General features: G+C 53.2%; 3 protein-coding genes across 12 annotated transcripts in view; 1 reads left to right on the top strand and 2 right to left on the bottom strand.

Annotated features, from left to right (window-relative positions):
* Positions 1 to 1,767: 1,767 nt before the first annotated feature.
* FEN1 (flap structure-specific endonuclease 1) lies at positions 1,768 to 6,538 on the bottom strand. Its single transcript, XM_030038452.1, has 2 exons — positions 6,456 to 6,538; positions 1,768 to 5,382 (listed from the first exon to the last, which is right to left on the bottom strand). The coding sequence occupies exon 2, from the start codon at positions 5,379 to 5,381 to the stop codon at positions 4,233 to 4,235; it is 1,149 nt and encodes a 382-aa protein (XP_029894312.1). The 5' UTR covers position 5,382; positions 6,456 to 6,538; the 3' UTR covers positions 1,768 to 4,232.
* TMEM258 (transmembrane protein 258) lies at positions 6,485 to 7,669 on the top strand. 2 transcript variants are annotated; one of them, XR_005934112.1, is made up of 4 exons: positions 6,485 to 6,661; positions 6,763 to 6,872; positions 6,969 to 7,156; positions 7,531 to 7,669. XR_005934112.1 is itself a non-coding variant. In XM_030038489.2 (4 exons), the coding sequence occupies exons 1-3, from the start codon at positions 6,497 to 6,499 to the stop codon at positions 7,093 to 7,095; spliced, it is 402 nt and encodes a 133-aa protein (XP_029894349.2). In that variant the 5' UTR covers positions 6,485 to 6,496; the 3' UTR covers positions 7,096 to 7,142; positions 7,531 to 7,669. The 2 variants fall into 2 exon arrangements, 1 of the variants encoding a protein (XP_029894349.2); XM_030038489.2 differs by having other exon boundaries at positions 6,969 to 7,142.
* A 1,146-nt stretch (positions 7,670 to 8,815) lies between these two features.
* MYRF (myelin regulatory factor) overlaps positions 8,816 to 26,247 on the bottom strand; it is a 68,101-nt gene continuing 50,669 nt past the window's right edge. For 7 of the 9 annotated variants that reach the window (XM_030038397.2, XM_030038388.1, XM_030038392.1 and 4 more), the window contains 18 exons: positions 25,881 to 25,991; positions 25,467 to 25,557; positions 23,677 to 23,877; positions 22,879 to 22,987; positions 22,166 to 22,275; positions 20,514 to 20,674; positions 19,920 to 19,992; positions 19,526 to 19,614; positions 19,256 to 19,324; positions 18,480 to 18,560; positions 16,498 to 16,583; positions 16,100 to 16,261; positions 14,952 to 15,245; positions 14,276 to 14,363; positions 13,861 to 13,935; positions 13,623 to 13,725; positions 13,092 to 13,166; positions 8,816 to 12,833 (listed from right to left, as the gene is read on the bottom strand). In XM_030038397.2, the coding sequence (XP_029894257.1) occupies positions 12,747 to 12,833; positions 13,092 to 13,166; positions 13,623 to 13,725; positions 13,861 to 13,935; positions 14,276 to 14,363; positions 14,952 to 15,245; positions 16,100 to 16,261; positions 16,498 to 16,583; positions 18,480 to 18,560; positions 19,256 to 19,324; positions 19,526 to 19,614; positions 19,920 to 19,992; positions 20,514 to 20,674; positions 22,166 to 22,275; positions 22,879 to 22,987; positions 23,677 to 23,877; positions 25,467 to 25,557; positions 25,881 to 25,991 (2,065 nt within the window). In that variant the 3' untranslated portion in view covers positions 8,816 to 12,746. The remainder of the gene's footprint in view (positions 12,834 to 13,091; positions 13,167 to 13,622; positions 13,726 to 13,860; positions 13,936 to 14,275; positions 14,364 to 14,951; positions 15,246 to 16,099; positions 16,262 to 16,497; positions 16,584 to 18,479; positions 18,561 to 19,255; positions 19,325 to 19,525; positions 19,615 to 19,919; positions 19,993 to 20,513; positions 20,675 to 22,165; positions 22,276 to 22,878; positions 22,988 to 23,676; positions 23,878 to 25,466; positions 25,558 to 25,880; positions 25,992 to 26,247) is intronic. The other 2 variants (XM_030038394.1, XM_030038393.1) reach the window with 2 other exon arrangements.

Raw genomic sequence — 26,247 nt, 5'->3', positions numbered from 1 at the left:
CAGAAGAGCAGCTTTTCAAATGTTTTCTCTGAGGTTTTATCACCATAAGACGGTGACACATACTTAGAAAGCCTGAAGATAATGCCTTGAAATTCAGATATATGGAGAATAAACAGTTCAGGTATATTCTGCTAATGAGCTTTTGTCCTGAATCAGTAAACTTTGCAAGCTTGAGTGCTGTGGGGTTTAATCTTATTCTACATTTGAAGCCTGTGCCTACAGTCCTGCTTTCCTGCCTAATACGGCATTCTTACCCAGCATCCAGATGCATCTGTCCATGATTTGCAGACAATACGTGTCCCTTGTCCTAAGGCAGAAAGAAGAAACGCGAGCTGTGTTCCTCCATTCTTCAAATTCCTCAGATCCTACAGGAGGAGGGAAGCGGCAGTTTGCAGATGTGACGCTCAGAAGTGAGACTAACGCAGCAGCTCCGTCAGCAAGAACCAAGGGTGTGTGGCACCGGCCTTTTGACCAGAGCGGGTGACAGCGCTGTCCCTAAGGAGCTTGTGCAGGGGGACAGCTTCTGGGTTTACTCAATTCTTTCACCCTCATCAATAAAATCCCTGAAGTTAAGTCTTAGCTGAGCAAAGAGCTTCATGCCAGCCACAGAGGGGATTGTTAGAAACTCTCAGAAGAGTCTGGAAGAAGTTTGGGCTTGGCTCCTGCCCACCCCCAGCTAACCGTGCAAGGCTCATTAACCTTTTTTTGCTCAGTGCTGATGTGGAGGCGGGGGAAGTTTTCATCTGTGCTGAGCCACAGGTGGGAAAGAAGCCATAGGAGTGTGCTAAATAATGTTTAATGGGATGCCGGGGTTTGGAATTTATTCTCCTGTTTGGACTGTGCAAGTTTAGAGCTTCACATAAACTCTACAGTTTAAGGTAGCTGAAAGCGTGAGTGCCAAAAGCAAAGTCTAATGTGCACATAAATCGCTTTCTCTCCCTGCATGTTTAACAGTTTTTATGGCTCCGAGTTAGAAAAACCTGATTTCTCAAGCTGATCGCTTCTGCGCCTGGAGATCACCATTGCAGCTGCATCCTATGCAAAACACCCCAAGGAAAGCCACGGAGGCAGAGAAGATGTGCTTCCAACCCAAAGGTACAAAGCGTAATGTGTACTTCAGTGTAAGAGCACAAGCCAAGTGTACAAACACCAGACTGTATTTCTGTAATCAGGGTAATCATGCTTATGATTTTACCTGAGGTTCATTAGAGAAATTATATTCATTTAATGGTCTTTGTGTGCATCCCTTGAGAAAACGGTAGGCAGCAAACTTTACCATTGTGTTCCTTTAATTGCAGCAAACTTTACCATTGTGTTCCTTTAAGTAAATTAAAGGTATGTGAAAAGGCAGCTAAACTTTTCTAAGAATGTTTCATCATTCTGGTTTTATTCCTTGAACTATTCTTGGCATCGTAATAACGTGATACATAATTATGTGATGAACTAAACGCTGTTCAGGTCAGCAAGAAGCAGGCAGGATGAAGGACTCTGCAACCAGTTATGGAGACTAGGGTCAGGTTGAAGACAGCAAGCCTGCAATTTCTCTTTCCTGCTGTTTAGTCTGCTTCCTTGCTATAAGCATTTTTCTGACACTTACTTCCAAATATTATTATTTTTTTAATCATCTTTCATTCCCTTGCCACAAAACCATTTCACTGTACCTTTCCACATGGTCACAATGAAGGTATTAAGATAAAATAGGAGCATTTAATTAAGAAGCTCCTGTAAGGACAAATTAAGGATTGAAACATTTAAGAGAACACACAATCCCAGTTCTTTGTCTTTACTGCATTTTGAAATGAAGTAACATAATTAAGTAATGAAATCCAGGTAGATAAAATGTCTGAACCACTATAACTACCAGGTGAGTATCAGTTAAGGGTAACAGATCTCAGCAACACCACAGGAAAACACATTTCAATCAATTTTCACTGATAGCTTTCTACACATAATAAACACATTTCAAATGATAAGTATCTTCATCATTTAAAACTCATATAGTAGTCTACTGTGTACTGTAATACTGTATAGCCTACTATATATCCTACAATATACAACATAGCCTACTATAAATCATATCTATTGTATCACTAGTATGGCCTACTATGTATTATAACAGTGTAGGGATAACTTACCCTGGTGACCAAGTAAATCTGGATGGAAGGTAATGGGGGTGGAGGGTACATGGGAGGAGGAAGGCAGGAGAGGAAGAGGAAGGACGGAGGAAGCAGGATGCGGCGGACACTAAAATAATCCCAGAAGAGCCAGGCTTTCAAACTAACCTGCCCAGCAAGGCTGTCCCTTAAAGCCTCCTGGGAAAACTGCACTAAGAACTTAGACTGGGCTCCACTTCTCCATTAGAAAAGAAAAACCAGTGAGAGGCTGTTTAGAAGTTGCTTAAACTGTCTGAGCAGGTTTTTCCAGCTGAAGGAAAAAAGCTTGTCACTGAGCCACAAGAGGTAACAAGGATTCAGGGTTGGAAGCACAAATACTTGCAGATAGAAGCCTTATTAAATACATAACTATGCAGAATAGGTGATAAAACATCACCCCTTGTGTTGATTTTAAAATCTGATTTTTCCCTGCAGCACTTTTCTGGCTTTCTGGGTGCAGATTCTGCAAGTAATGTGATGGGAGAAGTGACAGGCACATTGACACTTGTGGAGAGCGGAGCTGTCCATCCCAAAGCACACCAGCTAGAGCTGCCCTCGTTTGAAGCACTAAGGCTTCCTCTTGGCAAAATATCTCCAGCTTGGAGCTTGGAATTACAGTTAAGCAGAGACCCTGTGAAAACCACCAGATCAGAGAAGCAGACGTGTAAACTTTGGGTGCTCTGCTCCGGGTGCCCCTTCCCACACGCACAGCAAGTTGCAGCCAGGCAGGTCATCCAACTCGGGAAGCTCCCTGTGCAGCACCCGCTGCTGTTGTTTACACTATGTTTAAGAAAACTTCTGAGATGGCTTAAAAATCAGGATTATTTTAGCAATGTTCATGGAATTCTCCATAAAACAAGCCCAGCTTCTTATTTTATAACTTGGCAGAGTTGACCCACAGATCTTCAATGTCTACAAAGCATTGAAAAGCTACTGTTAACATCAGAATTAACACTTGAATTTTCTGTATTCAGGCCTGTGCTTGATTTGTTGGCTGTTGTCACTAAAGAGGTTTCCCTCTAAAAACTGGTATTTTTCTTCACCTGTGCAGCCCTTAGCAACAAGGCTTAAGCCATCCCTCCAGAGAATGAGAAACATTGTATTTGTGTATAAATTTTATTCTGAAAACAAAACCCAGCACATAGCTTTGACAAGTAAAAGGAAAAGACTATGCAAAATACAGAATAAAATAAAAAAAAAAAAGAGGGACTATCTTTTTTCTTCTTAGTCTAGGACCTGTCTCTGTGTGTACAACACGGAAGGATGCCTCATGAAATCAGGGAGTGAACAGGACTGCATTCTAGGTTTATTGACATTTTTCATTTTAAACACAAAACAGAACCTAGCAGCAAAATTCAGGCTTGGAGAGCTGCAGTCTCAGCTCAGCTTGTCCTCAGTTTATGCACTATGAGCAGGCCAGAACTTTGCTGGAATTGGGATTACAATTTTTTTATTTTTTTTTAAACAAAGAAAAGTGACTGCAATAAGGGAAGGAAGAACCATTACCGAACCCTTGTTCAAGGGAGGTTTACCTCGTTATTTCAAGTCTTCTTCCCAACTCCAGCGTGCCATCCATTCACATCTCCCCAGTTTTTCCTTCAGCCCCTGCTGCTTGCACGTCCCTCTTTTTGGATGGATTGTGTCAGGCAGAAATCTCTCTTTATTATTTGTACCCAGTTCTTGCTCGCTAGCTGTTCAACTTTTTATTTCTTAAATCAGAGAGGGTGTTTGTGATCAGTGCCTCCCTTTAACTCCACAGCCTGGCTATCACCTCCTGTTGTCTCCTCATCAAAAGTCTCAAACCGATGAACGCTGCTGCTGAATACAACTCCCTGGTTCCTCACCCCTCCAACCCCCCCATGCTGTGGTGGTTTCAGCTCTCTCCTAGCCTCATATGTTACTACTGCTGCGCAGGAAGATGCTTATTCGATTCACTAACCTAGCCTTGTTGGGAAGCACTTTAGCAGCATCCTTCCTAGCACTAACACGCAGGACAGAAAGACAACCATTTGTTATTAGCCTAAAATTCCTGGTTGAGCATAAAACCCCATCACAGGGGTTTGTGGTGGGACAGTCTGGCTATTTTCCCTTTTTGGTCTTTGCAGCTGCGGCGTTGTTGGTCTTGGCTTTCTTCTTTGCTGACCCCTTGGTCTCCGGCTCTTTGCGTTTGGCTGATGTGATAGAGCCCGTCACCTTGAAGAAGTCATCCAGCCGGCCCTGCGTGCTGCCCTGCCGGCTTTTGCTCAGCCTCTTGACCCCGTTGCGGATCCGCTCCTCATTGAACTGCTTCTCCCCGCACATGAACTGGACGAGCTGCTCTTCATTCGGCTCGGTCCACTTCAGCTCAACAGTGTCGGGGTTGACCACATCAGGCTCTAGAAAAAGCTTCTGGGCCTCTTTGTGCAACCAGTTCTCAGGCAGAGGGTACTTCTTGGTGTCTATCTGCTGAATGATCTTCTCAATGGTTTTGTGCTCCTTGATGAGCTCAACAGCACGCTTGGGCCCAATGCCACGGATGCTCTCGCAGTAGTCACAGCCCAGGAGGATACACAGATCCACAAACTGTTCCCAGGTCAGGTCTAGATCCTGCAGAATACGGTTCAGGTGAAACTCCTGGATGGGCAGCTTCTTTGTCTCGCTGGCAGTAAGGTGCCGCATCAGGACGGGACTGCCAAAGGTCAGGCAATCCATATCTTCCGTAGCGGCTGCGTAGACCTTCCCAGCCTTCACCAAGGTAGCGCAGCTGGCTTCGGCCTCCCCTGGTGCCTCCACGTAGGGGATGCCCATCAGTGTTAGTAACTTCTTGCACTCATCGGTGTGCTGCTGGGTCACCTTGACCAGCCTCTTACTGTACTTCTCAATGTTGGTCTCCTCTCCGGCCTCCTGAGCCTCCTGCAGGTGTTTCTCGGCCTCAGCCCGGCGCTCAGTCCGCTTTGCCAGCTCCCCCGATTTCAGCTGCGGGGGCTTGCCGTCAAAGACGTAAACCGGCTTGATGCCGTTCTCCACCATGCGGATGGTCCGGTAGAACATGCCCATCAGGTGGCTTGTGGTCTCGCCCTCCTCATTCTGAAGGACTTCAGCTCCCTGCCGCACGGCGATCAGGAACTGGTAGATGCTCATGGAGGCATCTATAGCGACCTTCCGGCCAAAGTAAGACTTGATGTCATTCTCCCGGATGGCGCCAGGAGCCACATCGGCAATAAGCTTGGCCAGGCCATGGATTCCCATCCTGGGGAACAGAAAAGGGGATGTTGGGATCAGCCTCTGCACACTCACGGTGCTGGGGGTTAACAGTTGGGCTGTGGGGGCGGCGTACCCCCTAAGCAGGTGGGACCAAAGGGAGGCGGCTGCTTCCCCTGCAAACCATTACCCCATGGGCTGCAGCCTCCACTGGCTGCCGTTACCCTGCTTCCAGCCTCAGTCTCCCTCAGTCCACCATTATTGCCCTACTCACCATTACACCCCCACCATACCATTATCCCCACTTCTGACCTCAGCCTCTCCCAGCCCAGCCCCACCATTATAACCATCCAGGTCCCATTATCCCCCCCGTTCTCACCTCCCTGTTTCCTGGCTCCACCATTACCCCCCTACCCACTATTACTTCTGGCCACAGCCTCCCCAGGTCTGCCGTTAACCCCTCCTCCTCCCCCAGCACGCCATGACCTGCCCCTCCTTCCATTATCACCCTCTTCCCACCTTGGTCTTGCCGGGCCCCGCCCTTCCTACCCCCCCCTCCTCAGAGCCTGCCATCACCCTTCTCTTCTAATCACAGCCTCACCATCACCCCCTCTTTCTGCTGTGGCTTCTCCTGGCCCGCAGGCACCCACCCCAGGCCAGCCTCAGCGGCCATTATCAGCCCCCAGGCCCTCCTCAGCCTCTCTGGCCGCCATTATCCCCCCCGTCCCGGCCCACCTCAGCCTGTCCCAGCCGCTATTATCACCCCCCAGGCCCGCCTCAGCTTGCCCCAGCCTCCATTATCCCCCCCAGGCCCGCCTCAGCCTCTCTGGCCGCCATTATCCCCCCCCCCTTCTCACCTCAGCCTTCCCCAGCTGCCATTATCCCCCCCTTCTCACCTCAGCCTGCCCCAGCCGCCATTATTCCCCCCTCAGGCTCGCCTCAGCCGCCATTATCCCGCCCCCCCCCAGGCCCGCCTCAGCCTGCTCCAGCCGCCATTATCCCCTCCTAGACCCGCCTCAGCCTCTCTGGCCGCCATTATCCCCCCCCTAGACCCGCCTCAGCCTCTTTAGCCGCCATTATCCCCCCCCCTAGACCCGCCTCAGCCTCTTTAGCCGCCATTACCCCTCAGCTGGATCCCGCCACCGCTCCCGCGCTCCGCCGCAATGCCCGCCGGGAGCTCGGCGGAGCCAATAGCGAGCGGCTCCCGCTCGCTCCGCCCCACCTATCCCGGCTTTCCCCCTCGCTCTCTCCTTCCGCTTCCGGCGGGAGCGGAGCGGGGAGCGCAGGCGACGTGTCGGAGCGGAGCGGAGCGGGAACCGGGCGCCATGGTGAGGGGCCGGGGCCGGCGTGAGGGGTCGGGAGCCGGTCCAGGCCCAGCCCCGTCCCGTCCCCCAGCGGTGTCGCTTACCCTTCTACCGTCTCCCCGCAGGAGCTGGAGGCGATGAGCAGATACACCAGCCCGGTGAACCCGGCCGTTTTCCCGCACCTCACCGTGGTCCTGCTGGCCATCGGCATGTTCTTCACCGCCTGGTTCTTCGTGTATCCCCGGGCTGGGGGTCGGGGGACAGGGGAGCGGGGTGGGGGGTTCCCTCACCTTGCTCTGCCTCCGTTATCGCCTTAACCCCCGGGCTGCAGCTACGAGGTGACTTCTACCAAGTACACGCGGGACATCTACAAGGAGCTGTTGATCTCGCTGGTGGCTTCGCTCTTCATGGGCTTCGGCGTCCTCTTCCTGCTGCTGTGGGTCGGTATTTACGTCTGAGGCCCGGGTGGAGGAGCACCGGTACCGCCTTGTCGATCCATATGGCTGTAAGCTCCCCGAGGTCTCAACTCTGCCTGTGTCTGGGTTGGGGGGGGTCCTGGAAATGTAGCCCTGTCACCCCCAGTCTTTACAAAAACCACTTTTTTTCACGGGCAGAGTTAGGAGGTGCAAAAGGCTGTGCCCTCACCCTGACAGCAGCCTTTGGGCTGAAGCATGGCAGCTGCTGCTAGCTGCAAAGCAGCTGTTTGGTAACTTAGCTGGAGTGGGCTTCTGTACCCATCCGTTAACTGCAGGCAGAACTGGCCTTCATCCCCGTTTGAGGCAGTAAGGAATCTCGCTGGGTATTGTCCTGCGCTCTGGGGCTTTAGTAGCAGCAGAGTCTGGCCCTGGGGAATGCCGTCTCACCAACCTCCTTCATCTCTCGTTTGTTTCTAGGTGGGAAGCCCTGCGGAAAGTCTTTTTGTATTTCTTTTATACTTCAACAAAGCTTGTGACAGGCGTGGGCTGTGCTCTTGTCGAGTGACTTCTGCCAGCCCAACAAACCAAACCTGAATAAAACTGGCTCTGTGACGCACCTGCCTTCAGACTCACGGTTTGTCTTTTAGGTGCTTTTTTTTTACCTGGCTTTTCTAAACCACTTTGATATTGGCACAAGACCCAAGGCCACGTGCCTTGGGATGGGCCCAGTGTTTATCATAGACTTCCAGAGCTGTGTATGCCCCGAGGGGTTTCAGTGCGACTTCGTGCCGCTAGACTCTAGAATATAAGTGCTTCCCCCTTCTTTCTAAGCCTGCTTTTATACCCCTCAACCTTTATATCCCCTCACCCTCTTTCTGGAAGGCTGTGCCCATTCTCGTCGTGAGCCAGCAGCTTTGTGGCTCAGCAGCACAGAGGAGAGGGGCAGGGACTGCTCCGAGGTGCTTCGCTTACCATTGGCAGCGCGTGCTGGGGACCTCCTGCGCTAGAAATGGAGCTGATAGAAATGCCCGGTCCCGCTCTTCAGCCAGGTTCCGTGCTCCTGAGGCGCGCGGATGGTGGCCGTGGCCGGGTTCGTGTACCGTTTGGCCTGGGTGAAACGGTGTTTGTGGAACGGTCTCTGGCCAGGGTTCCCAGGTAACGTGCCGGTGTGGCTCCTCAGGTGCAAAGCAAGAATGCTGCTTGTCTGGTGGGCACCGCAGAGGGTGACACAAGCTGTGTTTGTGGGAAATGAGGTTTTGGGAGGAACGCTTGAGAAGTACAGGACAGAATAACCTTGTAGCTGGATATGCCCTTCGGTTAAGTAGTGAATTGCCTATAAAAGAGGAGTTTGTTTATGGCATGCGTAACTTTTTTTATAGGTAGCTTTGAATTTGTAGCCCAGCTTTCAAAGCAATTAGATTTCAAAATCAGAAATTCAACAGGTAGCTTACAGATTTAAAGCCCTGATTTCCTGTTTGGGAAGGAAGCTTTCCCTCTGCAGATGCCTCTGGATCTGGCTCTGACCTCTGAGCCGTGAGCAACAAGCTCTTTTTTTATACCTGTTCAAAAGCATGCTACATAGCAGTGAGCAGCCACAGGCTGGGGCTGTTCTGACCCTGACCGGACCCTCCACGGGCACGTCTGGAAACTCCCGCTGATTAATGACATGGGGGTTCCTCCATCTTTTGGGAAGCAGTTTTATAGCTACTGAACTGAAAGACTGTTATTTCATAGCAAGGGAGGAATGCGCCAGGAGCCGTCCTTGGATACAAAGCAGTATTTATATATTTATTTATATGGGCATATTTACCTCCAGCATAAAACAAAGTCTAAATAAGCCAAACAAAAAAGTGGGGAATCCGGAGACTCAGCACTCAAATTCAGCAAAATATAAATATAAATCAGAAAGAAAGGAGGGAAACCACGCTTGTTCCCCACAAATAAAAACCGATAATCAATAATACCTGCTAAGAATGCAACTCTACAGACTTGCTGGCAATATACAGTGATTAAAGCTGTGACAGCAACATTTAAACCAAACAAATTAGTGCTTTACTTTTTTCTTAATTCTTGCAGTGGTGGCATAGTCTCTATTTACAGGCTTTAAGCTCTAACAGTAGGACAGAATGTTTGTGAATTTGCTTTTGAAACAAACTCCGAAACGGCCAAACTTTGGCAAGTGGCCTCCTTTCCACACTTGTCTTCCTTCCTGCCAAGAATGTCTAGAGAGATGAAGCGTCTCATTTCCAGCGGAAGGAGAGGGTTTTCCCCAAGCTGTACGGCTGGAGACATCGGCTCAGAGCTCCCTCCGTCTCATGCAGGGAAAGGCCTGATTGTTAACTCTCTTGTTACTGATTGGGGATGGGGAACATGTCTTCAGTTAGGGCAGAGAGACCTTGGGGGGAGTCTACGCAAACAGCTGTTTCCGTGGGCTTAGAAGCAATCCTGTGACCCTTTAATAATTACAAAACCCTTTTGAGCTGGATTCTGCCTTGCTGTGCAGTGGCTGGTGGATCTGGCATACACTTTGTGATATACTTTAAGACAAAAGATACTATTATTTGCGATATAAGATGCTAAAAACTGCTTTCTGAATCCCTCTCCTCTTTTGATACCAGGGATTGCTGTCAGCCCGCTGCTGCTCTGCTGTGAAACAGCTGTATGTGGGTAGGGCCGGCCTTTGCACTTTACATGTTGCCTCATCTCCGTTCTTAAGCTAACTGGCCACCGTCTTTGAGGCACGCAGCATTTTACGCACGTGTAGGAAACCACAGTTCCCTCATGCAGTCCTGTCAGCAGAAAAAGGCACTAGAGATGTTCCTGTAGCCCTTAGGCACTTGGTTTGCCAGGGGCCCTCGTAAACCCCATGGCTAAGCGTCGCAGGGACACCTGAGAGACTCCATCTCCTCTTGGGCTGCTGCTGCTGGCACGTTTCCAGTGATTGATTGATTCCTCCCCTCCAGAAGTGGCTTTCCCTGCAGTGGGGCGAGATGGACTCGTGGGTCTCGGCAGACCTTGGGCAGGACCACCAGCGAGGGGGTGGATTGGTGGTGGTGATTGCAGGCAGTGCTTTCAGCTCTGGCCCTCGCAACACCGCTCGTTACCTCTTCAGGGGCTAAACGAGCACACAGGCATCTAGCCCAGCTTGACAATACAAGGGAAAACGGCAGGTCTGAGAAGGCTGCCTCTCAGCTGAGCAGATATTGAAGAGCATGTGGCATCACTCACCTGAATAAGGACTTGCCAGACTGGACCACTGATTGCCAAGTGGAGAATAAAAGCTGCCAAGAAAGTAACTTCCCAGTTTAAGGCCAAGCAAAAAAGCTTAGGGCAGGTAGAGGGAAGAGTGCTGAGCAGCCTTGCCGGAGAGCTACATCAGAGGGTTTCCTTCGCAGTTACAGGGAGAAACAGAGAATTCTGCTGAGCATGGAGCTGACCTGCTTGTGCGTAGCACGAGACCTCTGGTTTTCCTGCTGAGCTCCCCAAAATCTGGTAGTCCCCTAGCTTCACTCTTGCTTGGCTGCCTGGCATTGCCTGCTCACCTACTGGTTCCTGCCTGCCCAGGCTTCAGTGCATTTTAGTAACTGGAGAGCATCACCAATGTATAGTTAAGTGTTTGCTGCCTGTAGGCATACAGTAAGAATGAAGACCTGACCTCAAAACTGCCCTACAAAGAGCAAGCCTTGCCTGGCAGAGATGCCAACTCCTAGCGATGTCGCAGGGAACTGCAGGGCTGTGGCTGCTTTGCTGGGACAAGCTCAGAAATAAGTTCTGAGGAGATAAAACTGCTCCCCAGACTGGGGGGAGAAGGCCACTTAGGGTCCCACGAGATGTGCACAGGAACCACCTCTCTATCTGGATAAAAAAATGTCTTTGCAGCTTGTTTCTCTGGAGCAGCGGAGCCAGCCACGTGCTCCGCAGTGCTGGTAACAACACGGCCCGCAGCTGGCAAAGGGAGGGATCGCTGCATCCATCTCCACTGAAGGCAACAAAACGCAGCAGCCAGAGCCTGATGCAGTTTCCCAAAACCAGTTTGGTTCGAGTTGCCTATGTCCAGTGGTGGGGCTGCAAGGGGCAAGGCGTGCTCTTCTCTGAAGCCAGCTTTAGCGTGTGCTTCAGAACTGGGGAGTGGCGTTTCCCCCTCACTGCCCTTCCCCAGCAGTGGCTGCTCTTTCCTTAAGAGAAATGCATCTCAGACATAAGGACCTGGTGGTGGCTCAGCCTCCAGCAACGCAGATGTCTCCTTTTTAGCAAGAGGTGCTGGAGCAGGACGGGGAGGAGGATGGCGCGCTGGTCAGTCAGTCTGACGTGTCCCAGCACCGCTGTAGCAGTCAAGCTTTAATGTGGAGCTTAGCAGTGGCCCCCTTTGGTTTCCTATTTGAGACACGTGTAGCTCAATAGGGACAGAATTAAGAGACCCATTTTTATACGGCTTAAAAAAAAAAAAAAAATTCAGTAGTTTAGCAAGTTAAGAACTTGTAACAGTAAAATACCCAAAATACACTCAACATAACTGCTTTCCGAGAACAGTGACAGCAAGGGCCCACAGTCGCTGCCATTCCCCGCTTTGTGGGAGAGGATCTGCCTCTTCAGTGCCTGGCAGAGGTCCGTTAGCCAGGGGGTGCAGCGAAGCCATGTCACACGTCCCCAGCGACTCAGCCTTGCTCTGCAGGGCGTACCGGGCTTTGCCAGTGGTCTCACTTCTGCACATCTGGGCAGAGGTGGCCGCGTTGACTTGAGAGCTGACCAGGCAGCTCCACACACACTGCGAGAGGCCGCAAGCTGCTGCCAAATGAAAAAAAAAAAACAAAACAGGTCCCATGACACTTAACGCAGGTGACTCACGGTAATTTTTCTCCCATGGGTTGATGGCAAGTGTCCCCACGCATGGTTTGGCCTGGGCACAGCCTCAGCAGCATCTTTAGTGGGGTTCTTGAGTTTATCCATCCAGACCTGGATACGGTGAAAGTTAAAGAGTACAGCGAGGAGGGGGACAGGCAGGGTAAATGTTGAAGCTGCACCTTCTCTTGTCCACAGAGGACAGTCCGTTTGTGGGTCCTGGGGTCTCTGGGGGGTCTGTGGAGTGGGGCTGCGGGGGATGGCCCTGGGCCAACTAGAAGGAACAGCAACTCCAGTGTACGACTTCCAGTACGTCCAGGCACAGCCTTCCTTTCCAGGCCAAACTCCAGCGTTTCGCTCTTGGAAAGGGCTCCAGTGTCGAGCAATTCCAGTGTTGTGAAGAACTGACGTGGCACATCTGAGACCTCTGGGCCAGTAGAGGATGGAGCTCCCATCCGCACTCTGGGATGTGGCAGACCCGTCCACGTTCAGTTCAGTGTAATGCTTTCAAATCCAGTGTTGCAAGGGGAGGGAGAAGCGACGGAGGACACAAGCGTCCCCATAAGGGAAGGAGAGAGATGGTCGGGGCGGCGTGGGATGGTGGGAGTCGGTGTGAGGTGAGCCCAGGAGGTACCACAGGGCCGGTTGTGTTCCTGTGGCTTAGGTCCTATGTTCTGCGTGTGCTGTGCTTCAGTGCCTGCGTCACCAGCCACAACCAAACCAGCTCCACGCCCCATGCGGGAGATGGGGGTAAGGTGGGGCTGGGGGCTAGTGGAGGAGGGCGTAGAGGAGTCTCCCCAGTGTCACCAGTCCCCCTCCTCTCTCCAACCAGAGGGCACTGGTGCTGCCAGGACTCACTCACAGAGCCAGTAGAACTGAAAATAATAGTCAGTGAAAAGGTGTCCCATCTGCTCGGGAGCAGTGCTGCAGTTGGCTCGGCCCTGTGAGAGAGCGAGAAAAAGAGCTTAGAGAGGGGTAGGACGCATGCTCCGAGGGGGGAATTGTGTCTGAATTACGTGCTGGGGCAGAGAAAAATCATCCCCCCACTACCCATGTAACTGTGGAAGGCAGCGGCCACGATGGAGACAAATGTGGAAGGCTCTCAGCGCAACGTGGCTGCTAAACCTGCCATGGTCCCAACGCTCTTCTGCCGCTCAGCCCTGGACAAGAGGAAGGACAAAGCAGCTGCTGGTACTCACAGGCTGTGCTACTCTGAAGTGGTAGGTAAACTCCCGGAAAGACATCATCACAAGAGGCCAACGGTGCGTTGTTTCCTGGGGAAGAAAGCAGAATAGCTGGGATGAGATCGGGGCTGAGCATCAGGGGATGTTCTCCCAGCCCAGACTGGCAAGGAGCCACACAACCCTGCGCTGTCGAGTGGAGGAGCAACCTCTCCAAGGTCAGCAATCGGGCTGGACCGAGATGGGCAAGGAGGCACTCGAGGGTAAGAAGGGTCTGAGGCAGGCTCCGGACATGGGTCGGGTGGGATGATTTCATGTGAGTGACCACATGTATCAGGTTTACAGACACCTCCCTGTTGGGGTTGTAGGGATGTGTGAGGGTCGTTCACATTAGCCAGTGCAGAGTACGGCTATGTTTGAGCACGAGTTCCCTCGAGCAACTCCTGTGCTGCCCGTCCCAGGCAGCTGTAGTCCCTTCTGGAGGGATCAGCGTTGCGCTGGGGTGATGCAAGGTGTGAGGATTTTGTGAGCCGTACCCTCCCTCCCTACCTGTGCGTCTGTCGCATCAGTGGAGCTGTTCCTGCTGGCGGCATCCTGGCAGGGGTCACTGGAGACGAGGCCACAAAGGAAGATGGACACAGCGGAGGAGGAGCTGGGGAGACAAGACACAGTAAGACCCTGCTGTCTCTTCCCCAGCTCAGGCAGGAGACACCGTGGCCACACGGCACAGCATCCAGCTGACTTCAGGGTTACCGAAACACCCAAGAGATGAGCCCTGTCCACTCACTTCATCTCCAGGGTCAGGTTGGTGTTCACTGCTGTGAGCTGGTTGACAGGGATGCGGTAGGTGAAGTTTCCAGCCCTAGGGACACAGAGAGAGCATTGGACCTCAGCACAGCATTTGAAGGCAGCTGTGAGATGGCCAGGACAGGACCCAAAGTCTCTGTTGGACCGAGACTTCAGAAGGGAGGGCTTCCCAGGCTAGTTCCCAAGGATGAGCTCATCACCAAATACAATCTTCCTGCACTCTGAGCGAAGGACTTGGAGCCCCAGCTCCTCTGCCCAAGGAGCAGCATGGGCTGCCTTGGGGTGATGGCAGAAAACGGCCCAAGGCTCCAGGAGCTGCCCATCTGCTGCTTCCCCCGGAGCTCCCACAGCGCTGCTGCCACCAAAGCGCTGGCAGCCGGCCTCGCCTCACTCACCTGCACGCGTCGGCGGCTGCGCAGTACTGGGACTGGATGGCCATATTGATCTCCACGATCCGGACGGAGTGCAGCACTGGGCTTGGCCCTGCGGGTGGGAGAACTGACTATTTAGGAACAGCGAAGGGATGGCAGCTGGGGTACCCTGAGCGAGAAGGGCTGGAAGGGACGCCTGGCACTGAGACCACCTTTCCTCATCACCCTGTCATCAGAGAGGGGGGTCAGATTGCTGCAAGACTGCGCTAACACCATGTCCAGGCACGGAGAGCCAGGAGAAGGGGTGCCCCAGACTGTGCCAATGGCTGGTCATCGACACTCCTTCCTCTCTGCTGCCAGCACGACTGAATCTGTGCATTTCTTCCACTAGATCTCATTTAGAAATGGCCGAGCAAGCCGAGATGGGGCTAAGAACGGAGATGCTGGTACAGCAGCCTCAGGAGGGAACTAGCAATGGGCTAATATGGCCAGAAAGTGTAGGGCAGCATGGGGGAGGAAGGGCTAGGGCTGGAGGTTGAACCTGGCTGCACTGGGAGAGCTGGGGGCAAACAAGCTGCAGGACGGGGACACAGCGAGAGCTGTGGAGGACGGATGAGACCCAGTTGGTTGAGGATACCCCAGGAGAGAACCCAGGACCACGGTGCCGCTGCAGGGAGGGAAGAAGATAGGGTCCACCTACCATCTGTGCCGGGATCCTCCGTGCGGGGCCACTCGCTCACCGGCTGCTTGATGCTGCGCTGCTGCCGGGCCTGCCCCAGCGGGGAGTTGCTGCGGGAGAGCGAGAGGTTGGAGATGTACTTGGATTTGCCCTGGATGTGGGTGAAGGGGGAGGAGGGGCTGGCATTGGGGCTGCCGAAGCTCTGAGACCTGTCAGGTGTCTTTGGCCACTTGGTGTAGGAGGTCGCTTTCCCGGTGATGCCCCTGGATTTGGCTTTGATATTTGTCACTGGCAGGAGTGAGGTCTGACTTTGGTCTGTGAAGAAAAGGGAGAGGAAGGTTATGCTGAGGCAGGGAGAGGCTGGCAGCACTCCTGACCTCTGGGACCGGTGCAGAGAGAACAGCTACCAGTTCTGGGTTTGTCCTGTCCCCATGTCACCTCCCGTATTACCCCGCTGCGAGCAGCTGAGGCTTCCCAGCCTGTGCCTGAAGGGGCTGGAGGGATCCTCGCAGCAAAGGGAAGCTAGAGCAGGCTGTGGGCACAAAGAGGGGGCACAGCCCTGTGCTCAGGTAGGGCACAGTGTTTAAGGCAAGATTAAGGCATGACTCCAGGGGTGTCATGGCTCTGCAGCGACTGCCCAGGGTGCTGTTCCTCCTGCAACAGCGACGATGACGGAGCAAGCGAGCTTGCAAAAGCCCAGCTTGGGCAGCCAAGAGGCAGCACACCTCCCGGCCTGTCAGAACCCTGCTCAAAGCAAAGAGAGGAATGAGGTCAGACTGCAAGGTACGGCTGCTCGGGCACGCTGGCCAGCCTGGCGTAGCCTCTCATGACTTCGTGCTGGCAAAGCAGGCAGCTCCAAAGTCTTTCCAGCCCCCACTTACCCCTGGCAGCATGATCATGGATGTCTGAACCATGCCACACGGGCAGCAAAGGCTGTTCAGCCTGGCAGTCCCGCTTTGCCCCGCAGCTGCCTGCTGGAGCAGTTCTCAACCTGGGCAGTGGGTGCGGAGGAAACCAGGCACATTTTGAAGGGCAGGCTGCACGTCCTTTTCATAACGTGCAGAGGTAAGACACGAGGTGAGACGGGGCTGGGGATACGAGGTGATGCAATGGTGAGACAGACCTCGGTGTTGTCCCAGCACCTCCTGGGTGCCTGGGCTGGTACTTACCTGTCCGGTTAGTGGCATGAGTGGGGCTGGTCTCAGAGAGGGCAACAGAGGAGATGTTGGTGGGAGCAGCAGAGCAGCACGTGGAGAAACACGGCGGGCTGAAGCAGGCTAGCACGCTGTGACCAGGTAAGCCGAAGAATAAGTCATGTGTGTCCTCTGTGACTGCAGGGCAAACAGCAGGGACATGTGGAGTAAGTCAAGGGGAGAGGCATCTAACAGCAGCGGCACCAAGCACCCCTGACATCCCTTCCACAAAACCAGAGCCCTCGGACCTCCCAGCATAACGACAGCACAGTGCCAGCAAGCCCCTGGCACGGAGGAGCAGCCACGTTCATCACCCTGCACCACAACCCATCGTCGTGTGCGTCTGCCAGGCCCCCTGCCCTGCTGCAACCTACCCTGGTGCGTGGGGGTCCTGCCGCTGGCTCCGTCCGACGCAGCTGTGGATCGCACCATCTGCGTTTTATCGAAGTTCTGGCTTGACCTGAAACGCAGGAAAATATGGTGAAAACCTCTACCACAGGGTACAACAGCGTCACTTGTACGTGAAGAGAGAAGCGGCTGTAGCAGTGAGTGGAGTGATGGGACCAGGTACACGAAGCAAGAGCAGACGTGGAGAGCGCAAGGGTGAGGAGGAGCAAAGACTAGAGTGATCTGGGAAAGGCAAGGCAGGAGAGAGGCACGCAAGCCGTGAAGACAGCAAGGAGAGCTAGGAAATGCCACAGCAGATCGTGTGGCAGTCCCACGTCTGGCAGGGATGAGTCCCAGCTGGTTCAGAGGACACCAGCCATGCTCCCTTGATGCTCACTGTGGAACAGGGTGTACTCAGTGGACTTGATTTCCAACAGCGATCTCTGGGGTGGATTTATGTGCTTGGGTATTAACATGTTAGGCTTTAAGGGGCTCCAAGTATTCACCATTCCCTAAGGGAGATGCCCCTTATCTCTCACCTTGTTTTTTAGAAATATGTTCCTCACCTTGTTTTTTAGAAATATGAACAATCCCACCCAGATTCATCCCATGTAATTTCAGTTATTTCACTGAAGCTACTAAGATCTGAGCTGAGGACACCACAGGCATCTCGCGAGGGTAAGGCAGATGTGAAAGCGGAGGAACCGCTGCCTGGTGCTGTTTTTCTCCCCTGTCTGCACAGGAGCCTGGAGCAACACCACTTCTGGGCACCAGCTACCGCCTACAGAGATGTGGGATAAACCAAGGCTCTTGCCTTCATACACTGTAGCTGTCCACTGAGCAGAAATTTTTACTGAGTTCCTAACAAAGATGTTCAAGATTTTACCTGTCCAGACCGGGCCCAGGCATAGGAGCAGTTCAGTTTTATCCATCCCACATTTTGCTTGTCCCATACTCCTGTCTTGCCTGTCCCCTTAGCATTGCTCAAGGTTTCTCAAAGATAAATGGAGCTTTCATTCATTTAGAGAAATCAAAATACCACTTCTTCACCCGCACAACTTATCTTATTACATGTATTTCTTTTTCTGGTGAAAGGACACACAATGCCAGTCTCCTGGAGGGAATGTGGGCACCAGCCTCTGGAGCTAACCTTCATCCCAGCCAAAAACCTACCCCTGTCCCTCATGTTCCTCCACTGCCTCGTCAACACTTACCATGCATGGCTTTATCTTGCATTCCACAAGCAGTTACGGTTTTAATAGCTTCCTGTGAAACACTCTGATGTGGAGTTCTTAAAAGAATAAATTAATTGTGCCTTCCACCACTCTTTATGCAGTGTTTTGTTCAAAGGGTGCTGATAAACAGGTAGGTCCTGTTTTCCTTTTAAGGGAAGTATTTTGCAGCAGCCCTGCAGATCCCATTAACTGAGGTGCTTTACAGGTCTGTACCTAATGAGTGACTCAGCCAGCCTTCCCTGTGTCAGTACCTTTCCAAACATTCCCAGGGGTGATGGCTCATAAAAAAGAAATAATTTAGGGTTTTCTTCTGTCCCTCTTTTGCACAGTAAGCTGTCCTGTACTTGAGAGTGACCCTCCACAATAAAGCTACTGGCATATGAAGAGAGGGTAGGAACATCTCTTTGGCTAATTCTTCAAAGTCTTCATTCTTTTTACATACTCCCTCCACTCCTTTCAGACTGTCTGCTCCTGCTCTACCTGTAGTATGTAATTTCTTTATTTAGCCTTTGATTACTTGGTTCTTCAATCTCCTAATCCTAATTTCCCCTTCCTGATGGGGTCCATAATCCTTCCTCCTGGCATCCCACTTGCTGAGGTATATTCATATCTCTTCCTTTGCTTTCAATTTTGCTTAAGATTCTTGGTCTTCTGTGGTGCAGATGGAAGAAAGAAGAGGAATTGAGAGAAGGGATGCAGCAGTTAAATAACAGTATAATGAAACAGTAACATACCGTGGACATAGAGCGACCGGGACCCCAGGACCCCTGTGCCGAAAGAGGGCCAGGAGACAGGCAGTGGGCACAGCAAAAGAGCTACAGGGCAGTGAAGGGAGATGGGAAGAAAAGGCAGGTCGGTAGAACATGAGGAGGAAAGGGGGGAATGAAAGAGGATATGGAAGATAATGGAAATGAAAAGACAAGAATGGGAAAATAAAAGACAAAGTGGAAAGAAAATGGGTTGGATGAGAGATGTAACCAGAACAGGAGGGAGAGAAATAGGACAGGGAGAAGAGAGAGAGAAAAAGAGACTCATTATCTGGTAACGCGAGCTCCCAAAGGAGTCAAGTGTGCCAAAACTGAATGCCTAGCAGAGGCTGCCCGTGTGCACGCTTGCCGGGTTCGGGCTGTTCCCTCAATGCTCTCTCCACACTAAGGACACTGTCTGCAGAGGAAAACTCTTGCCTAGTACAGACTGGTCTAGCCCCACTGCAATCAGTGGGATGATGCTGTTTTAGTGCAGCTGAAGAGGCGTCCAAAGAACATTCAGACCGGCCACAAGTGGATATGTGAGTAGCCAAACAACAGGGTATTTTCTTTTTCTTCTCTGTTCCTCACTTCTTGCTCCAGATAATTTAACTGACATCAGACTTGGATGTGTGGATGCATTTGGTTGGCTTTACAGCTTGACTCACTGGAACCGTCCTCAATAACCCCACAGCGGCTGCTTTTTGCGTTTCCGACTCCCCCGGGGTCACCACATCCCTCCCACAGAGCCCAGAAGTACCTACCCGTCGATATCCACAAGGTCCTCTTCACTGCGCAAGCTCAGCACATAGAGTGTGGACATGGACACCACGCTGGAAAGAGAGAGGTACAGGCTGAGGACGGGCAGGGGCAAGGGACGTGTCACGGTACTGATCTGCTTCCAAGGGATTTCAGCCCATGAAAGAAGCCGTAGGTCCACAGCCCCTCACTACACACCCCACAGATGGCATGGGCCAAACCGATGAGCTGGAGCGAGACAGCGGAGGAGCGGCAGCCTGGGCGTGCGGTCTCACCTGAATGCCATGATGATGACCAGGGCAATGATGGTTCCCTGCAGGAAGCGCTGGCTGATGCACGCCTGTTCTGGGACAACCGACGGTGACTGCAAGAGAAAAACACCAAGATCAGCTCAGGACTCCTTACTGCTCTGGCCTCGTGCCGATCTCAGCCAGCCCATCCCAAGCTCTCTTCCAGCTCCCCTGCAAGCCCTGAATCCCCTCAGTGCAGAAGCCATAAACGTCTTCGTTAGGCATGGACAAAAAGGAAGGAGAGACCATGGAAATGGGAGCAGACAGGGTCACTCCCTCTGCAGCATGTGTAAGAAAACACGAGGACCATGCAGACGACTGTTCCCAGAGAGGCCACCTTCCCCTGCACGGCATTGCTCCTTCGGGAGCAGTCTCTTACCTTGCTAGCTACTTTGTGGGGCCTCTTTTTGTGGGGCATGCTTCCCGCACGGCTGAACTGGCTTCCTGTTTGGCTGCAAGGAGAAAGGAGGAATGGAGCTGAGCTGTGCAGGGACAGCACTCGGAGCGATTCCCAGGCAAAAATGTGATTCTCTGCTGGGGGAGAAATCTCTGTGGCATGACAGTCACAAACCCTCGTCACTTCATCTGCTTGGGGGTAGGTGCAGTGCTGGTCCATTGCCCAGAGAGCCTGAATTCTGCCCCCAAACCTGCATAAGCTGACCAGGGTCAGGATGATGATTTTGGAAGCATGAGAAACTCTTTGACCTGAGAAAGTCACTCACTCTAGGGAAACGTGGAGGTAATTTCGTACTGGGGTTTTTTGGGCTGGTCTAAGAGCAGGCTGTTGGTATGTTTATGCAAGACCTGTCTCACCAATCTCAGCTCCTTGAATCCACCCCAGGCTGAATGACAACTGCCAACGCCCCACCGCTCTTCCCCATCTCCCCTTTCCCAAACCAAGCTGTCACTCGGGGCTGCCTGGGCTCAAAAGAAGACATCCCTTCTGGCTCCCATGCCCTCAGTATGCCCATACCTGAATGCCCCAGAGCTCACGGTTGACTTCATGCTGTCCAGCCGCTTGAGCTTGGCCAGCTTGTGACTCCACCTCTCCAGCTCATCGATGCGGGTCTCCAGGTTGTCTGTCAGTTTGCACAGCTCCTTCACGGCTCCCACGTTCTCCATGAAGATGCGCTCCTGCCAGGGAACAGGTTGGCAGTCTGAGTGGCCTGGCACGTGGAGGCACTCCTGCTCCCGTGGATCTGGCCACCCTGGCTGCTCTCCCATGCCCTGCCACAGGGGAAAGGCTACACAGGACCCAGCTCTGGGGGTAGGGAATCATCCAACACGGCGCATCTAGATCTCTACAGCCCCTGGACACGAGAACAAGAGATACCCTCTTCAAACCCAATCAAAACAATAAATGTTGGTGCAGGATCCCTGAGGTGTCCTGCTGGTGCTAATCCAAAGAGTCCTCCTCAGTCACAAAGGACAGACACAAAGTCCCCATCTTCATCAGGAGCCCTTGGTCAAATCACGTAAGCAATGCTCTCCATCTACACCTTCTCTGCCCCTCGCTCTACAGTGCAAGCTGCTGGAGTTATTCTGCAGCATTATCCAACAGACAGTTGATCCAGACCAATGGAGAGCCCAAATCCAGAAGCTTCTGGAGAGCAACCTTCCTCTTCACCCCCTCTGGTAAAGGCAGGGCGTTCTAGCACAAGCATCTCCCTCTGGCACAACTGCAGCCACATCCCACGTACTGCTGCCGGCACTGTGGTATCGCCCCTGCCCCTTACCCACCCTCGGGCTCTGCCACTCCACTTCTCCATACAGAGCTCCCTAAGGCAAAACGTGTCCCTGGTGTGCTGGTCCAGCACTACGCTCAGAGGATCTTGGACACCATGGATAATTGGTAGCAGCAGGTAGATGCCTCTTTGGGGAGCTCAGCTAGAGCAGACCACACAGCTTGCTGCGACAGAGTGTTCTGCAGCGTGCACCAGCTCCTGTTGGAGGGCTGATGCTGAGCCGTGGCCCATGGAGGAGGGCTGTACAGAGAAACAAAGGACAGCAACGTCCTGGCCACGTGCAGATGGGACAGAAAAGGTCACGGTCACAGCTACTGCTAGCTGGTGATGTAACTGCAGGGATCTAGGCTTCCACAAAGGAGAAACAAGGCACTAAGGTCAGTCCTGGCCATTCCTACTCTGGACAGAGTGATGCAGGAGAGAGCTGGCAGCTTTGGGAGGCTGTCCCCTCGATGTATGCTACGGGAGGCTGTCCCCTCGATGCCCAGAGCAGCAAACATGCTGCCACAGGTTACGGAGAGGTCAGGCAGCCAGGTGCTCTGGGTTATCTTGACATAACCACCTTATCTTATCCAGAAAGGAGAGATTATGACTAAGAGCCTCCCTAGAGGAGGCTGCCAACAAGGAGCCCTTCCCGCGGGAGATGCTGCCAACTTTCACCAACATCAGGCTAGTTCCTCCCTGCTGATGTCTGCCGTCCACCCAGGGCCGCTCCTGACATCTGAAAGACCAGTCAGGTCTGAAACTCATATGGGTGGTGTTGGCTTAGAAACATTTCCCAGGCATCACAATTTCCCTCTTCCATTTTCAGCTCTGCAACTCCCTTGAGCCAGGTTCAACAGCTTCCCAGCCCCTCCTGCCCCTTTGGGCTGCCACTGACCTTGTTCACCACCAGGAAGTTCTCCAGGGTCTTCCCATTGGAAAAGACCAGGTCCCCAGTGTCCTTCACAGCTTCAGGGAGGATCTCCTTTACCTCCTGAGCAATGACACCTATGCGGAAACAGCACAGCGGGTCAAGGTGGTCTGGGCAGGGCTCCTCCTGCCACAGCTCTTTCTCCGGCCCATGCGGTCGTCGGCAGGAACCCTGTTCACTGGGGATGACACAAGGGCTGTCCTCCCTTCACCCCAGCCTGTGCAGGGCCAGGCAGAGCTCGTTGGAGGCCCCATGGCCCCATACAGGCTCAGCAACAGAAGGGCAGAGGCTGTTCAGACAAGGCTGGTTCCCAGATGACGTGGACAGGGGTATCTGCATCACCCCGCTGCAGTGTGTAGCTGTACCCCTGGAGAGAGGTGGGTGCTTGGAGAAGCCTTATCGCAGAAGCCCTACAAGCCCCCTGTGGGAAGTGCCATGTTCTTTCCTGCTCGCTAAAGAGGGAATTTCATTAGATGCCTAAACTTCAGCTGGTGAGAAGCCCCCTCTTTGCTATCCCATGCCTGGGGGGCTGTCCCCGGGCAGGGCTGGGTACAGCTGCCAGGAAAGGCAGGGCAGTGCCGCTTCGGCACCACGAACAAAATGCCGCTGTAGGTTGCAGAACGCGACGTCCAGCACTGCAGACGCAAGCAGGTCACCGTGGTGTGACACAGGGTCCGTACCTGTCTCAGAGGTGTTGTCAATGCCCACTGTGGCCGCAAACTCGGGCTTGTAGTTGTAGTGTACTAGCCGCATACGGGAGATCCTCTTCAGCTGCTCTGTGGTGTCCACCTGGGACAAAACAGACACGTGCACCTCCTAAGCGGGGTGTTGCTTCTCAAGTTCCCATGACACTGACTCCAAGCAGCAAAACCCACTATGGCTCATGGTAATACCTTTGTGAGACAGCACTTCATGAGACAGCCCTGAACCCTGCTCAGACCAGGCACTGGGACGAACAGAATTTGCACTGGGGTTAATCTCCAGTTCTTGTCACTGGACAAGTTCCTTGGGTAGTGAAGCCAGGCGGAGGCTGAGTCCCATTGCACAACCAGGCACAGGACTGAGGCAGTTCTCATAAATATGAGACATGATTGTACCCAGCTTTTCTGGACAGGGACATCCAGCTGAGAGGACTTCAGAGCAGAGCTGAGCCTCTCACCCAGGCTCTGGCAAGCCCCAGTGTGCTATCTGATATACTCACCTGTTTCCAGGTTTGTAACTTCTGTGTTTGCTAGTTCTGGCTAACAGTGGAAGAGTCAATATTCCCTAAGACACGGTGGACAGGCTGTGTTCAGGACAGACAGGGACAGACAGACTACCAAGGCACTTCTCATCTGGTCAATAGGAGCTCAGGTTGCCCGTAAGGACTATGTCAAAATCAGCAGCCGAAACAGGTTCACAAGGACACTCACGCTTTCTGTGGTACCTCTTCAGACCCCTGATCACCACAAATCTACCCTGGTCTGCTTGGCTCTTACCTCCTGGATGTCCTCCTTCACTCGGACATCTGAAGGGTGCATCAGCGAACCCATGACCTTCACATTGCCATGGACCACGAGGGCTTCATCGGGGCGGTCCGTGTTGATGCCAACCCGACCGTGGTGAAAAACAGTATCAGGGAGCTGTGCCCGCTGCCAGAGCACATCGCTGTCACTCTCAAACTGGCCAGGGTTGGAGGCCTGCGGAGAGACAGGGTAGTGGGGACTGAAAAGCAGCAGTGGCAAGACCAGGGGGAGAAACGCTGCAGTGCTGCTGGGCAGAGGCACTCTGAGATGTAGACAGAGTGAGGATGTCAGGAGAGCCCCACAGACCCATCCCTCTATGCACGTTGCAGAGGGACCGTATAGCAGGAGAAGCCAGGGGCAATGGATGGACATCAGAGAGCCCCACGCTGCTGCAGTGGCCTGGACGGTGCCAGGCACCCTCCTGCAGCAGTGTGCCATCCCCTTTAGCGTGAGTGGGAAACAGCTGCGAAACCAAGCTTGGCGTAAGCAGAAGCACAGCAGCGTCCTTGCTCCACGGAAGGGAAACGGGGATGGGGAAGATCTCAGCTAAAACTGGAGCACGTTCACCCAGGTACCCTGAGAAGTGGGAAGGGGCTTTTGGGATGAGCAGTCCATGTCACGAGATCCTGGCACAGATGCCCTCTCCAGCCTGCAGCACACTGAATTACAGCCCTAGGAAGACCTTCAGGCCGAGCTGTGGCAGGCCCAGCCTCGCAGGAGGGACAGCAGGGAGTTGGGCAGAGCCAGCAAAGGACATGCAAGGCCACGGAGGTGCGAGACAGAGCTTTGCGGCAGCACAAAGCAAGGCGGCAGGGGCAGGGATCCACTGCCAGCCCTGGGAACAGATCCCAGCCTGCCCTTACAGCAGAGACAGCCTTGGCATTCATCTGCTGGCCCTGTCTAAACCTCTCTCCGCAGGAACTAAGGCTATGCCTGCTCCGATCCTCTCCCTAAAGGAATATCCTTGCTTTCTTGAGCTGTCTGTTCTCTCAGCTTTCAGAGCTGTTCCAACAACCCCAACCAGAACCACATAGAACAGCAGGAGGAGACTATAAGTGACATGGGTGTTGCTCCAGGTCCCAAATCCCAGGGTTCTGGCCTGCTGCTGTTGTTCTGTGACCCACTCGCAGGTTGAGACGGGGCAGTCCAGGCTGCCTGCAACTCCCTGCAGTTCTGCTCTGGGCACCCTGGAGGCTGCATAATTCATTGTGGACTTACTTGTCTGCAGATTCTGAGGTCCCTCTGTTTGTGCTTTACGCCCTGACTTCACGCCTTGGAGCTGAGTGCTCTAACAGAGCCCCGGGAGAGCCTGGGAATGGTGTTTATCTCTTCCTGCTCCTCTGCATTTGAGCACTGCTGCCTTAGCACATGCAAAAGGTGCTGCCCTGGGAAGGTGCGCAGTCTCCCTGCACCTGGAGACCTTGTCCCTGCTGCAGAGTCCCAACAACACTGTTCTCTCACTCCCAACAGCTCTACCCTGGATACCGGTCCAGCCTTGGGAGAATGGGATGCCTTCCCCATCCTGCAACAGGTTCTTGCATGCCCTGAGCAGCTCTGACTGAGTAGGCGTGCAAAGGCTGGAGCCAGAACCCAGGTGAGGATAGGTATAGCTACAAGCAAGGCAGTGACAGTTTGGAGAAGGTAGGCAAGGGTTGGGTGGAGAAAGCACTGAAAAGCCAGAGGGAAGTAGGAGGATTGCCCAGGACATCCAGCAAAGGGCTGTGGGGCACCCATTGAGGCTGAGGGAGGAGAGAGGGACTTACTCGGACGATGATGCGCTCAGAGATGTGGGCTGCCAGAGTGTAGTTCTGGTTCTGCGCGTGTGCCTGCAAGGCTACCACGAGCATGAAATACCTGCCAAGAGGGGACAGAGGTCAGGGTGCCATCCTGCACCGGGAACTGCCGAGTGTGCTTCCCCTCCGGAGGACGAGGCACCAAGCTGTCATGGTGGGCTTGGCACAGCCCCTCTCCTTGTGCACCGTCCCCAACCCCTCACAGGGTGGGGGGAGACCCTTCTTGTGGCCGCAGCAGACACCTCCTTTCCTCCACATGGACAAAGATGGCCAATTCAGAATATGTCCCCCTCCCTCCAGCCACACTCCCCAACCCAGGGGACTGGCACATCCATGGGTCTTGAGTGCCCAGAACAGCTTGGAGAAGGCATCTCTGCTCCTCACCTCTGGTCTGGGTTGGGTTTGCCTTTCTTCCGCATGTTGTTGGCCGTGGTCTCGCTGAAGTGCAGCCGTCCCACGGTGACCTTGGTGACCTGCTCTGGAGGCAGGTTGACCCTGGGGAAGGGAAAACAGAGGAGCGAGTGAGGACACCGCTGGAGAGGAGGTTCTTTGGGGATCGGCCGTCTCCTGGCCTGCTCCACCAAGGGAGGTCTATGAGCTGGGCACAGAGCAGAGTGGGGAATGTAAAGGCAAACTTTGCTGTGGGAAACAGAGGAGAAAAGTGGAGAGCGTGAGACCCACAGTACTATCCTGCAGCCTCCGACCCAGCCCCTTTCCTCACCCTCTTCTGCCATTGCTTATTCCCCAGTCG

The sequence above is a fragment of the Aquila chrysaetos genome, chromosome 16 (genome assembly GCF_900496995.4).
Source record: "Aquila chrysaetos chrysaetos chromosome 16, bAquChr1.4, whole genome shotgun sequence".
NCBI classification, from domain to species: Eukaryota; Metazoa; Chordata; class Aves; order Accipitriformes; family Accipitridae; genus Aquila; species Aquila chrysaetos.
This window is presented reverse-complemented; position numbering and strand designations above follow the sequence as displayed.

Excerpts from the sequence above, each read along its gene's own strand:
- FEN1 (XM_030038452.1), bottom strand. The coding sequence starts at position 5,381 with ATGGGAATCCATGGCCTGGCCAAGCTTATTGCCGATGTGGCTCCTGGC.
- TMEM258 (XM_030038489.2), top strand. The coding sequence starts at position 6,497 with ATGCCCGCCGGGAGCTCGGCGGAGCCAATAGCGAGCGGCTCCCGCTCG. Across the intron at positions 6,662-6,762 it reads AGCGGGAACCGGGCGCCATG|GAGCTGGAGGCGATGAGCAG; the intron begins GTGAGGGGCCGG and ends GTCTCCCCGCAG. Across the intron at positions 6,873-6,968 it reads TTCACCGCCTGGTTCTTCGT|CTACGAGGTGACTTCTACCA; the intron begins GTATCCCCGGGC and ends CCCGGGCTGCAG.